The sequence below is a fragment of the Pogoniulus pusillus genome, chromosome 11, assembly GCF_015220805.1.
Source record: "Pogoniulus pusillus isolate bPogPus1 chromosome 11, bPogPus1.pri, whole genome shotgun sequence".
Taxonomy (NCBI): Eukaryota; Metazoa; Chordata; class Aves; order Piciformes; family Lybiidae; genus Pogoniulus; species Pogoniulus pusillus.
This window is the reverse complement of record NC_087274.1, coordinates 8,010,264-8,024,881: the sequence shown is the minus strand read 5'-3', so window position 1 is coordinate 8,024,881 and position 14,618 is coordinate 8,010,264. Positions and strand designations below refer to the sequence as shown.

The window sequence follows — 14,618 nt, the reverse complement described above, 5'->3', positions numbered from 1 at the left end:
TCGAGCAGACCGCCCCTGCACGGCACGTTATTTGCGCGCTGCGCCCTGAAACGACACGACGGGTGTTGCCCGGAGACTGGCAGACGCCAGTTCTCAGACCCTTGGCCACCTGCTTACAGATGAAGCTTTAAACCGCGGGTGGATCGTAGCTGCAGATTTTACCATCATCTGCCTGGAGCTGCTGAGGAACAGATTCAGCAGCAAAAATCCTGCGTTAAGACAGCCTTTGGAGTCCTCCATCTCTCCAAGTACACCACCACAAACTGAGATAACTCAGGCAGTGACAGTTTCAAAACAAGAGGCTTTGCTTTTCCCTTACCTGCTGGTCTGCAGCGATGCCCAGCACCCGCAGATGATCTAGCTACCAACACAGAGTATCTCCTCTTCCTTGTGCCTGGGGCATAGGTTCCTGGCTTATTGGCTTTCACCTTAGTTCAGAGCCAAAAGCTGTAGACATAGTTAAGCTTATCTACCTGTAACAATCTCTCAAGTCCAGGACAGACCAGCAGGACCTTCATGAAACTAGTAACAGCAGCAGGCTCCTCCCATATACCCAGCTTGTTACTGTCCACTGTTACAGCAAAATGCAAAATATCTTTATTAAAAAAGAAGAGCAAAATTCATTATGAAAAAACATGAACAGAAAACGGTCAATCCACACAATATTTCTTTTTCCTGTTGCCTCTTAAATTACGTACTGCAAGTCCATTTTTCCCATCACAGACTCACTGGAGAAACAAACAGGAGGCTCTCTTACTGCTGTCCTGATTGAGCTCTCTACTTTCTTCAGTTCAGACCCTCATGTCCCTTCCCTTTCTCCATGCCATACGAGAACTTGTTTTGCCAGGAAAAGGATGCACTCTCTTCCCTTTGTGCTCTGAGAAGCAGCACACCAGGGGCAAGTCAGAAGCACTGCTCCTAATCAGGGTAAGGTTCAGAAAACAGGACTCAACTCCAGGATCCTGAGAAGCCAGCAGAACACACCTGCCATTTGTGGAGCGAAATCCTGTCGCAATTTGGCCACAAGAAATCCAGCTAAGAGCTGCAGTTCACAGTGAGAAAGCACAGATGCTGATCCCTCACTGTCTCACCCCATCCATGCTACACCAGTTGGTGTTATAGAGGCTTGAAGCATGGCCAAAGCCCATCTGTTCTCTGAGGATATGGGTGGTCACTGCACAGCAGTGGCCCCTGCATAGTCATTTCTATTCATAATGAAAGCATATCTACTGCCATCACTATAGCCATGGCAAAAGAGCCAGTATAAGCCTGCAACCAGTCATTCCATCTATAAGCACTGGATATAAAAGCACAGAGGGGTCAGAACTGGTGTTTCCAGTGGCTTCAGGACCCCAAAAGCAAGGTAAATGAGGGAACTGTAACACTGCTGCCTGTCATTCCACTGTGAAAAGTCCCAGCACCCCAACAAATGGCTCAGCAGGAGAACTGCCCAGGGAGCATACAGCCCCCTGTAAGAACACGGTGTGCTGACAGACTGGAGCTGTACAAAAGAACACAGAAACTAGCTCAAATGGGTAGCAGTGCAGGGGAAGGGCTCCACATCGTGAATTCAGACTCATGAGCCTCTCTCCCAGCTGGGGTCAATTACTTCTTTCTCTCCTTTATGTGCTCAGGAGCAAGATTTCTGAAGAGCGAAAGCAGCATTCTGTGTTTGCAAGCCTTTGTGTCGCCCCACTCTGACAATGCTATCCCATTTAGAAAGAAGGTGCTGTACCTGAGTTGCTCACCCTTTTCCTGACAGCAGGTATCTGGATCCTTTAAGCCACACTCTCATTTCCTAGAACTGTGAGTTCCCAAGGGGGAGCCCTGCACATATGTCATGATGGCATTCTGCAAGAAACTTGCTCGCTGGGCCTCTTCTTCCTTCATCCTGGAGATGTCAGCCTCTCGTATTCTCAGCTTCTCCATCAGTATAGAGATTTCCCCTTCCTTGTCCAGCAGTGCCTCACGGTGATTACTTGATAGTGCTGTGAAAGAAGAGCAGCATTAGTACAGAAAATTAGACTGTCTCTAGAATAAAGAGAAACAGCACGCTATAGGCAATAGAAGGAGGATGATCAACAGGCACACAAGAGAAGCTGCATGAGACAACAGGAGAAGTTTAGCACAGACAAGAAGTTACAATTCATTGTGCAGGAAATCCAAACGTTGTGCCTGCTGTGCAGCATTTGGGCAGTTAACTGAATCTTGGTCCCTACAAAATAGGGACAAGACTCTCTACAAACACTTCAGGAGGGGAAACTTGGTGCTACCACTTGAGAACCAGGAAAGGATCCCTCACCTTTAAGCTGCCTCTCCAGGGCTGCAATCTTCTCTCTCAGCCCATCCTGTGCTGTGCGTTCAGCCTGCAGGTGTCCAATCTGCTCCTGTAATTCCACTTTCACTTTATTCACCTCTGTCACTTTCTCCTCCTCCTTACTGTTCAGGTCCTAACACACAAATACGTGAATAACCAAGAAGACTTTAGTTATTTGTTCTGCCTCTGTGGCAGAAATCTACTTCAGCTCAATTTGAACTCTACTTCAGTTCAAACTACCTGCTGAAGTTCCTCTAACCGCCTTCTGAGACCATCAGCTTGCAGGCTCAGCTGATTGGCTTTGGCTTGGGCATCAGCAACCATTTGTTTTTGCTTAAGACAACAGTTCTGAGCTTCATCCCGTGCCTCAGTCATCATCCGCAGCTTCTCTTCTAGGTGTTCAAATCGCTGCTGCTGTAAGACACAGAGGGAAATTAAAATACCTCAGTCCTGTTCCATTCCTGCAAAGCGATTCTCCCCTTTTAGTTCCTGACACAGTGAATGCTTGGTTGATTCAAACAGCAGCAAAGGATAAGCACAGGACTGAGCCATAGCAGACACACTCCCTGCATTCAGAAGTGAATTTAAGCTGCTTTCTACTGCCAGGGAAAACATTCTGGTGGAGATGCTGCAACACTCAGCTCTCTCATTAAGAAACAGAACCACGTCCTTGTGCTGGGTGTTGAGGTGCTAGAAGCGTCAATGGCACTGCCAGTGTATAGAGCTAATGCTCTGTCCTCACTTCCTCCATATCCTGAACAGCTCCAAAACATGCAGCTCTGAAACATGCAGCTCAACAACTGTTGCTTCTCTATGGTGGTAACTCAGTAAAGCATTTTCTTTTGTGATATTTGAGATGAGCAAACATCCTAACAGTTTCATTGCATCTTCCTCATGCCTTGGACAGTCTCACAGGGAGCTGACTTCACCATTTTCACAAAGTTCAACTCTGTAGTGACCTTTCTTATGCAGCAGCAGTAGCTACCTGCAGAACCTCCTCTGAGTCTAGAGAATCAGTCTGTAGAAGATGCTGTTAAAAAGATAGGCTGTTTGCTATCCACATCAACTCTGTAACTACTGGAAAGCACAGAGCAGAGGGGGACAGTGGTTACATTCTGGAGACAATTCCAAGCAGACTTTTCAGGCCTCCTTCCACAGAAGCCACACTACCTGCAGGACAGTGAAACCCAGAGTGGAGAGTTACTCAGCAGTCCCCTGAAATAGAAACATCGGCTAGGCAGCCAAATCCACTCCAGCTCACAGAGGCAGGGCCCACAGACAGGCCTTGTCCTTACCTCCTCCAGCCGTGTCTGATTCCGGACTTTTATCAACTGCTCCTCTGCCTGGCCTCGCTCAGTGAGTGCAGCTGCTTTGACTTGGCTCAGCTCCTGCCACAGAAACATGAAAGATTGCTCCAGAGAGAGAAGCTGCACCACACAACATTGGCCAGAAAACTCTAGCAGCTTCCAGTCACAGGCTGTGATGCATCTGTTTCTCTTACCCATGGGCAGAGAACAGAAACCCAGGTTAGACACCTTTTCTCACCCCAAGATTACCACCTAAATTCAATAAGAATTTCAGTTATGAGAGAGCAAGTAAAGGGCAAAGCTTCCTGAAGATGGTAATAGGAGAGAGTGATGCTAGATCTACCTGGAGGAATAGATAAGGAGAAGCATGCAGCACCACTTGGGACAACATGGGAAACCTGGGAAGTCAAATTCTGGTTAGAATTTAACTATGTTCAATGGAATCTTTATTTTTGTTCAATCAGAATCTGGAAGTTTCTTCATGGAAGCTTCTCCTTCCTTAGTCCAAAGCAGCTGTTTTCTACAGTGATTGATGATTTTAACAGCAACATAAGATTCCTCAAAACTCCCCTGGGAGCCTTCTCCTGCCACCACTACCTGAGTATTCTAACATGTGTGGAGCATCCACTCTCACCTCTTCCAGAGCTATCCTGATGGCCTCCAGCCTCTGGATCCTGTCCTGCATGGAACGTTCACTGGTTTCAATGTGCTGTGTCATGTGATCCACCTGCAAAGCAATAGACATCACTTAAGCAAGCGACAGAAAATCACTTCTCTCTCCAGGCAAAGCAGCATGGCCATTCAGCATAAGAAAGAGCAACCTCTCACTGACCCATCTACCACCAAAAGAGAACCCCTTACCTCCCTAGGAGCTCCACTAAGAAACTGTATTATGTATATAATCTGCTCTCTAGAAACTGTGAGCTTTAGGCAGAGATCCCTGCCATGCCAAGATGAAAGATACAGAGTTCAAGCTCTCATCTTCAAGTGACATGAAACACCAGAGATCCATTTTCTAGTTGTAATGGACCTATGTCTTTTCTTACAAGACATCAACATCCTCTGAGAAGTCTATTGGTATGATTTTATTTTTCAGAGATGTCAGACCTCAGTAAACACTCCAAAGAGAGATGATCACAGCCTCTTGTCCTGTCCACACTCAGACAGAATCCCCCTGAAACACAACAGAGAAGGAGCTAGCAAGCTGAGCTCTATTAAAAGATTGGTTGTATATAGTATATGCCTCTCAACTTCTTCCCTCAGTGCACCTTTACTTCAGTGAGCACGGCAAGACTGCTGATGCATAAACACCTTTAGACACAGCAAGACTGATACCAGGGCCAGCCCCAAGACTGATACCAGGGCCAGCCTCCAAGTCTCTTTTGTAGAATCACACACATTCTGGCCTGTACTCCTGCAACCTACAAAATCTTGCTAGCTGGCAGAATGTCTTGTGATCTCTTCAGCTATGCTTTGCTTATAGAAACAGCCTCTTATTCCCACAGTGAGTCTGAGTCCACTCATTTTTGACGTTAAGAACAGCTGACAGTAAACAACTTCTAGTGGTGCTTGTGTGTCAGGACCAACGAGATGCTGCAGAAGTCCCACTCTTACCTCTTTTACCCGAAGGGATTCTACATCTTCCAGGCTTTGTTTAAATCTCTTCTTCTCCATTTCCAGGCGTTCTGTAGATTAAAAGCAAGCACGTCACAATGACAGTATTCCTGCTGCCCAGGCTATAGCTATACTCTGTCATAAACTCTTCCACCCTTTCTCCTTGGCTGCCTTGCATCACTGATTCAGAGACAGGAATCCCAACTCACAGGTGTCTATGACCTGTTTCTGCTCCTCCACTCACCCTCAGCCTGCACAGCCCGCAGCTTCAGCTCTGCTGTTGTGTTGGTCAAGTCTTGTTTTAACTGGAATAGCTGATCCTGCTGAACTTTGCATTTCCTCTCCAACTCGTCCACCTACAAGGAGATTACCACCATGTGCTAGTTTGAGGCTAGCTAAAATATTTCAGTGAGAGAAATTAGATTATGGGCTGTGAAAAGGAAACAAAGGTGATGCCTACTTCATTCATAGGCTTGCTGAGACATATAAAAACAAGAACATAAACATAGATAACACAGTGGCTCTCTCTCACAGCTGGTGTCTGCACTTTTCTCCCTAACCTGCTTTCTGTGTAACTAATCCTTCTGCTTTCTAGCCCCCTTGGCCAATCCTCCAAACTCACCCTGCACGTAAGTGCAAAGTCTGGGATAAAGTAGAGGGGTGGAAGGGTGGTTGGGAGCCCCTCCTGGGGACTCTAGTTTCTGGGAGGAGTGTTGTGTTTCTGTATTACCTTTACCTTGTATATTTCTGTATATAGCTGTATATATGGTAAATATCTGCTTGTATATTGTGCTAAGCTGTGAATACAAAGCATCATTCCTTAACTTCCAGCAGGGTGAGTCTAGTCTGGGTGATTTCATAAGAGTGGGGGGGCAGGTAACACCCAAACTGTCACACACCAGAAATTACTTTGTTTTTCTATTAGCAGAGAAAATTGGCTGTTTAGATAAGCAGAAATGCAAACTAGGATGAAAGCAGAGGACACACAGAAAGAGCAGAAGTGAACAATACTCAAGTCCTGCTCCTTAGCCTTAGCCGTGCTTTTCTACCTGGTTTCTTAGAAGCAGATTTTTCTCACTGGCAGCAGACAAGTCACGCAAAAGCTTGTCCTCCCGAGCAGCACCTTCCTGCAAACAGAGTGAAAATTAACCTGTGCTCACCTTAGCTCCTGCTCTGCCAACCTACACCAACCAACCAAACCTAACCTACTCCACAAACACCATGGCTCCTCTCCACCCCTGCTGCTCATCTACCTAATTTACACGAGAATTTTTGTCGTGGTAGCTGTAGTTAACTCACTAAGCCCCATGCTTTGCTGGACCATCCTGCAGCCCTCAAACCTACATAAACCAAGGATGACCTGAAACCCTTCTCTCAAACCTAAGCAAGATTTATCCAGCTCACCTGCTTTTGCTGCTGGAGCTCCTTTGAGTGGCGCTCAGCCATGCTGGCTTGTTCCTGTTTTACAACTTTCAGCTGCTCTTTCAAATTGTTTGCCTTCTGCTCAGACAGAGTCAGGGCAGCTTCAGTCATCTGCAGCCTATTAAGAGGAACATTTTTCAGAGTCCTTAAGAGAGACAACTTCAGACACTTCCAGCGAGCTCTCTAAGCCACATGCTACACGATGTTGACATATATTTGGCAGTGAAGGAAATCTGCCTAGCTAAATGAGGCCTATTTTGCACCTGGGACAAGGACACAACATCTCTGCACCCAACAGCCTCTGCAGTGAGTGACCTGGGACTTTTCAGAGCCCGCTGTTCTGGCATCCTACCATACTTTCCCTCTGCTCTCTTCCAAGAGATGTTTTCCTTGCCTGGACCCCCTTCTCACAGGAGAACAAATCTAGCTATGTAATACCACTGCAAGGTTGTTTAAAATTAGGGATAACATTTTAAATACATACAGAATAAGCTATTTGCTTGCTCTGTACATGAAGGACATGTCCACACTGAGACAGAGCATAATGAAACTACCTTTGCATGACAGAACTGAACGAGACAGGGTTATCAGTGCTTGAAGCCCAGCCACTGTCATGTGCACATGGCTCTACACAACCCAACGCTGCTTTTGGGCAGCTCCATGTCATTGCTCCTAGGCATACAATCTTGCTGGTCAGGTTCCTCCATGTTTGCAGTGTTGCTCAGAGGATACTGCTCACTGCCATGGGAAGCAGGTATAGACTCTCACCAGGCTTTGAACTGTGTGAGGAACATGTCCCCATCCCATCCCCAAGATCCCTTTTTTTTTCCCTTTTCACCCTCTGTAATTCACTTGCTCTTACACTGATGCACTGTAATTTTACTTAAAAGCAGGCTAAATATCTGGCGTGGCAAACCCAAAGGCTTGACCTGACCATAATTTCTGGATATCACTGCAGAACTAAGCGAAATAGTAAACCAGCCACCCTACAAGATTATCCCCCTTGTTAACAGCTCTGCTCAGCACTGCCTGTACAGCACAGAGCAGTGGGAAGAGTAAAGTATTCCTCCTTCATACTTGGCCTTCAGTGAATTCATAATGGAGTGCTGCTCATCCAGTGCTTCCTGAAGCTGGCAGAGTCGTGCTGCAGATACCCTGCATTTGTTTGGGGGGAAAAGAAAAGATGAGTAGTTTCTGCCAGGAAATGGAGAGGGCTCAATTCTGCTATCAAAGAGCAGAAAGCACTCAGAAACTCAAACTCACCTGCCACTTTTGGTTATTTCTTCTTTCTGCCTATCTATAGTGTCCATCATATCCAAAAACTGTGAACAAGGCAAACATCAGTAAGGAAATGAGCTGCATCAGCCTGAGGCATTTACATTTTTCATATGTCTCTTCCTAGTGAAAGCTGAAGACAGGTCCAGCCACTCTTGAAAACAAGCAAACTGGATGTTTGATGCATTCATTAGCACATCTGACTGAGGTCATCATCTATAGGGACTCTGCACCATTCGGTGTCAGAAGGAAAAGACTCACATTCCCAGGTTTTCACCACTTGGGAAATATGAAACCAGTGGCAAAAGAACAGAAAGTACACATGTGAGTGAAGAAATCACTAAAACTCCCCCAGAATCCAGAGTGAATATGTTCAACAAGGCATGTGTCCACAGCCATAGCACTATGGATTTGAACCCAGGGCAGCTTTGCTCAGAGGAAGGACTCAATTTACTAACCCACGCTCTATGCCTGTCCATAGGGATACACATGCAAATTCAGGCACACAACAGTCTTAACACCGAGCCTTTCACGAGGATTCCAGCTGCCCCCTTTGAACTGCCAACATGCAAGGCGACTGACCTGCCTGGTCTTCTCATCCTTCAGACTCAAAACTTCCTTGGTGAGTATGTGAGTACGGTTCTGGATCTCACTCAGGATAGTTGCACGGTCTCGGTTGTGATCCACGGCTTGTTCTGATGCAGAGAGAGCAGGAGAGCATCACAATAGGAAGTGCTGCTGGAAGAGACAGCACTCAGGAGGACACCTAGCTATGGGAAGCAACAGGCCAGCAGCCCTTCTCAGGCTGGCCCACACACAAAGACCACTCTCATCTTACAGGGTGGAGCAGAGTTGAAGATGACAGTATATAGAGACATAGGATGGTCAGGGCTGGATCATCTAGTTCCAATCTCTCTGCCATAAGCAAGGACAACTCACACTGGAAGAGGTTGCCCAGAGCCACATCCAACCTGGCCTTAAAGACCTCCAGGGATGGGGCTTCCACCACCTCTCTGGGCTACGTTTTCCAGTGTGTCACCACCCTGATGGTGAAGAAGTCCTTCCTAACATCCAATCTGAATCTACCCACTTCTAGTGTTGCTCCATCCCCGCTAGCCCTACCACTTTCCGACACCCTAAAAAGTCCCTTGCCAGCTTTCCTGTGGGCCCCCTTCAGATACTAGAAGGTCACAATAAGGTCTCCTCAGAACCGTTTCTTCTCCAGACTGAACAGCCCAGATATGGAGCAATCAACACCCCAGCTACAGAGAGCAATTCAACTCCAATGTGGATAGGACAATGACAAAGATGTTGCATTAGCCATATCCAAGCTTAGCTACTCAAAGGGAAACAACAGCCTCAAACTCTCCCACAGTTAGATGGCACAGTAACTTCTAATCCTAATTATTCTTTTCCTCTTGCTGGTAAAAGTGACACTTCCAAGCTGACCAGCCCTCAAAAAAGACAAGAGGAAGCAAATCAGGGCACTGTGTAAATGCCGCTGAGAAAGGGAGGAGGAGGGAAATAGTTATCTTCTGGATCAGCAAGGGCCCTACATCCCTCCAGTGCTGAGGGGACAGGAGTTACTGATTCTTGTGCAACAAGTAACACTTACCCACAGCTTTCAGGATGTCACTAGGAACGTTGTTCCCTGCCAGCTCCAGCTTCTTCAGGGTCTTGTTGCTGCATAGGCAGTTCAGCAAAGCTCGGCCACCCAGAAGCCCAATATTATTCCAACGCAAATCTACACAGAAGGAAAACTGTCACCCAGTAGTCATACATCTGCAAAACACAGGGCTCAAGAGAAACTATGCTTGCATCTGCAAGCATGGTTAACTATTCCCTGATGGCCTCAGCACAAGCACAGGTGAACACCTTCCAAGATAAATGAGGAAGAGAAAACAACAGACAAAGCAGGAAAAGCAAGGATGAATCTTAAGCATAGCAAAGTGCAGGGAGCCACTGAAGTTCAAAAGGTACACAAGTTTGTCCCTCACATTTTCATCTCCCAAGCTTTCCTTTCACAACCACAAACTGTGGATGAGAAAGAATTGGCACAAAGAACCACATTTTTCTGATGGCAGTTCTGGCAAACTTCCTTAGTAAGGACAAAGCAACGCAAAGCCAGTCTCAGAGTCTGGTATGAGGCATGCCAACAGCACTCACAAATGGCAATGAACTCGTTCCCTCCTCCCCTAAGAACTGTCCTGCTCCAAGCATGCAATCTTCATCTGCAAATTTGGTTCCAGAGACTCCAATTACGTCTCCCACTCTCCAAAAGCCAAGGGGCTGTGACCTCTACTCCCCTCACTACGTCTGCAAAGCACTGCAGACTGATAGGAATTTGGAATGACACCAACGAGTTGTCAGAGATCACAGCAGGCTGCAAGGAACTTGAAAATATATGTGCATGTGCATGTGCATACATGTAACTAGGCAGGCGAAGAACTCTTACCCAGCTCCTGAAGGCAGGCATTTTCTTTCAGTGCCATGGCCAGCTCTCCAGCCCCTTGATGATTGATCTGGTTATTGCGTAGATCTAGCCGCTGGAGAACGTTGTTTGCTTCCAGTCCTTGGCAGAAAAGGGAGAAACCCTCCTTCCACACGCCAAGGTTGTTCCATTCCAAGATTAAGCTAGGGAAAATCAGACAAGATTTAAGATCATAAAGTAAATGCACAATTACAAGCACTTAAATGATGCCTGGGTTGTGGTACCCATTTGAACACCCAGATCTGCCAACAGACTCAGAGACTGGGATGCTGCTTAGGGCCCTGCGTCCTCCAGTTGGCACTCCTTCATCTGTCCCATCCCTCACAAAAAAATTGCATCACTTGGCATTCCTCCTGCCCCAATAAGCTATGCCCTCAACCCTTTTCTAACGCTGCACTTCATCTGGCAGGAATAACAGAAAGAGAGGTAGATACAACTTTTTACCTCCTGATGGATCTGTTCTGCTGGAGAAGTTTTCCCAATGCCTCAGCTCCCACAGTTCGCAGGTTATTGCCCTGAAACAAAAGTGCCAGGTGATGAGTGGGCTATGCCCTGTCCCAGTCCAGCTATCCCATCAGCACCAGCAGGAGCACCCCAGCTGTAATGCCAACATCAGCCTGTCAAAAACAGTTTGAATAACATCTGTTTCACACTATTAGCCAGCTTCTCAGAAAATTAAAGACCCTGGGAGGAAAGGGTCCTGTGCCAGGCTTGTAAGGCATCATGACTGAGAGCTCATAAAAATCACAGGATGGCACAGAATCAGCAAGGTCCAGGATGGGACAATTCTAGGTAAGCAGAATCATTTCAACACACTTCACTGAAAAGGATTCAGCTAACACCAGCACAGATGAGAAACTGATGCAGCTTAGGACTGTAGATTCAAGGGAACAGCTATGTGTGTTCCAGAGGGACAGAGAGAGTCACTCTCACAATAGAGTGATCATCGCATATGGAAGTGAATGCTTAGTTTTTCAAGCCTCTCAAAGTTAAACTAGTAACTCACTGATTAACACAGAAACCCAACGAAAAGCCTGCACATGCTTCATCTGACCAAGCAGCAACTGACAACAGATACACAGCAGTAACTTTCTGTTAGAGTAATGGAATAAGAATGGACAAAGATGAGCTGCAAAGTAACTCTGGACATGACATGGTGTTAAACAGGCAAGGACTGAGTCACTTAAAGAACTTCACAGCAGCGCACATCTTGCAGTGCAATCCTGCAGTGGGACTGTTTATTTCTCAGTCTGATTAAGTTTGTGATCCTATTTCCCTCCTCACCTCTTTAATTTTGTTCAGTCAGACTCACCTTCAGATCCAAAGACTTGACTGTGCTGTTGGAGCAAAGACCGTGCAACAGAAGTTTTACACCTAAGTAGAGGGGAAAAAAACAAAACAAACCAAAACGAAACCACAGCGTTTGTTTTCTAGGTGGAATCCTTTGCCTGAGTTGGGAGGAGAAAGCGTCCTTGCCAACAGCCAGCCCAGAAGGGTAAAACATGTGACCCGGTAAAGAGCCGCTGCATCTGGAAAGCTCCATCTGAACTTTCAGGACAGGAGGTTTTTTCATACACTCTCAGAGACAGAGGTGCTGTCACTCTGTCACTCTGGGTGCCTTCCGAATGCAGCTACGGAAACAGCCCATGTGCACGCAGGCCACACAGACAAGCCGTTAGCTGGCTTAACCCCTGCCCGTGCAGAAGGCACCGAGCACAGACTCACACTACCTCCTAGGACAGATGTAACGATGTAGTGACTGGAGCCAGCAGATCACCATCCGAATCTTCCCCTGCCAGCAGCCACGGCCATCTATTCAGCGCCAACAGTAACACGTTCTCCCGAAAACAGCCAAGGGGATTCTGACCGGATTCACACCGCACTGCCTGCTCCCCGCTCAGCCACCGACCCGACAGCTTCACCGGCCTAAAACACTAGTTACTGCCTCCCCAGCCCTCCTGCTCTCGGCTCCGGACCCACCGCGACGCCTTCACCCCGGCCATGGCCCCGCACGGCCCGGCGCACTGTTCCGCCTCTGCCCGCCAACAGTCACGGTCCCCGCTCCCACCTTCCTCGCTCAAGCCGCAGTCACCGAGCACCAGCTCGGTGAAGGGCGCGGCGCCAGGCAGCAGCCGGCCGAGCGCTCCGCACGTCTCCAGCGAGAGGCTCTGAGCCGCCAGGTCCAGGCAGCCGCGGCCCGGTGCCGCTCCGCGCTCCCGCAGCCTCCGCAACACAGCCTCCTGCGGCGCCGCGCACAGCCGCGCGTAGGCCTGCCGGAACTCCTCCATGGCTGCCGCCGCGGTACCGGTACCGGCCGCACGCGGCGCTGACGCCAACGGAACGGCGGAGGCGGCCACGCCCCCGCGCGGCGCGCGCTTCCGGGAGGCGGGCAGCGGCGGCGCCATGGAGGAGCGGGAAGACGGTTTCAAAAAGGTGCGGCGGGACCGGGCGGGGGGTTCGGGCCGCGGGCTGCTCTGCCTCGCCCCGCTCACCAGCTCCCCTTCCCGCGCAGGAGACCGTGGACCGGCTGCTCCGCCTCCACTTCCGCGACAGCAGGACCCGAGGTACCGCGGCGGCGGCGGCGGGCGGGCCCGGGCAGAGGGCCGCGGGCTCCCGTCTCCCATAAGTACTTTGTCGTTGCAGTTAACGGCGACGCGCAGCTGCTGATGGCGGAGATGCTGAAGGTCTTCGTCCGAGGTGAGCGTGCAGCACCTTCTCCCGGTGCCGGGATCGGGGTCTGCCTGAGCCGCCATAGCGGCGCGTTACGGGGTCGAGAGGACACCACCACCTCAGCTATCTCCGAGCTTTCGGCTCGCCACCCCTAGCCGCGATTCTGCTCCGTGCGGGTCGGTGATCAGTCTCCTGCAGGGAGCAGGGCCCGTGGGGCCGCGTCTTCCTCCGCGGCCCCTCTGACCGCACCTTCTCTGCACGGCAGAAGCGGCGGCACGGGCAGCACGGCAGGCACAGGCCGAGGACCTGGCGAAGGTGGACATCGAGCATGTGGAGAAAGTGCTGCCGCAGTTGGTATGGACGTGGCTGCACGGGGGGAGGATGTGGGCTGAAGCAGCTTAACTGTCTTCCTTCTGGGAGAAGTTTGGGACGCAGTAGATCTGCTGATCGCCTTTGCTGCTCTCTCCTTACAGCTTCTAGACTTCTAGAGGCCTCATGAGCCATAGGGCCTGCCAGCAGAAGTTCATGACCTGCCAAGGAACACCTGGCTCGTCTTCAATCTAGCTCGAGGAAGAACGATCTCAACGTTTTTTTGTCCCCTGCCATTTTGCTGCTGCTTGCTCTCTCCTCTACCAAGCATGACTAAGCCCTAGGCAGCTCAGAGGCTGTTTTGAAGAGTCTGCCTCAACATATATTCTGGTCAGCTAGGTCTGTGACTGGTGTCCATCTTGCTCCTCCAGCAGTGGCCCCTATTTCACAGCACAGGAAGATGCTGTTGGTGCCTCAGCTAAGCTAATGTGAGAAACAGGTGCTGCTTCACAGGGATGCTCGGAAAGATTTAATGGCTGGAAACATCATCCAAGCTTCAGGCTTTCATCACCTCAGCAGGCAGCTGTGGCAGAAACTTCAGGTCCAGCTCCAAGCCTGTCTAATGAATAGGTTGTTAACAGGAGCTCAGTCACAGGCTCTTGCCAAAAGCAGGTAACTGATCTTTATTTTATAAATAAACAGTGGCTGTGCCTCACTACCTTCCAGTATTTCTCCAGGGCTATGACATCAAAGAGTGCTTGGAAGCTTTTAACCATTTGATATTCTCCTCAGAAGCTGCTTTCCCTGTGCTATAAATTTGTTCTCACAAAGAAACATCAATAAATTAAACCCAAGTTTCCCCTCCCTTGTGTAGGCTCTTTGCTGCAATTAATCACTGAAAGTCAAGTTGCTTCAAAGACTTGCAAAGTTTCCCCCCTCACCCACCCTCTTCTCTACATCTTTGTAGGACGAAAGGAAAGAGGACAGAATAACAAACAGCATGTGTGAAAATCCCACATCATGGGACAGCCTGGCCCCTCAGCCAGCGGGGGGGCAGGGGGGAAGCTGTGAAATAAGAAACCTTACACATGTAGGCAGGACCCACACAACTGAACAGGCTTTGTTGGGAAATACACAGGCGGCTGCAGAGAAAGCAGCTGACAGCAGCGTGGTTCAGGGCTGCTGGGGCTGGCTCTGCTCCTTCTGAAACAGC

At 48.9% G+C, this 14,618-nt stretch overlaps 1 protein-coding gene across 1 annotated transcript; it reads right to left on the bottom strand.

The window, feature by feature from the left end:
• Positions 1-574: 574 nt before the first annotated feature.
• Positions 575-13,734, bottom strand: LRRC45 (leucine rich repeat containing 45). The gene is made up of 17 exons (XM_064150840.1): positions 12,495-13,734; positions 11,739-11,800; positions 10,871-10,941; positions 10,391-10,569; positions 9,551-9,679; positions 8,518-8,630; positions 7,924-7,982; positions 7,738-7,815; positions 6,643-6,778; positions 6,288-6,365; positions 5,483-5,594; positions 5,239-5,309; positions 4,259-4,351; positions 3,613-3,705; positions 2,558-2,731; positions 2,303-2,450; positions 575-1,988 (listed from the first exon to the last, which is right to left on the bottom strand). The coding sequence occupies exons 1-17, from the start codon at positions 13,177-13,179 to the stop codon at positions 1,792-1,794; spliced, it is 2,478 nt and encodes an 825-aa protein (XP_064006910.1). The 5' UTR covers positions 13,180-13,734; the 3' UTR covers positions 575-1,791.
• Positions 13,735-14,618: the final 884 nt, after the last annotated feature.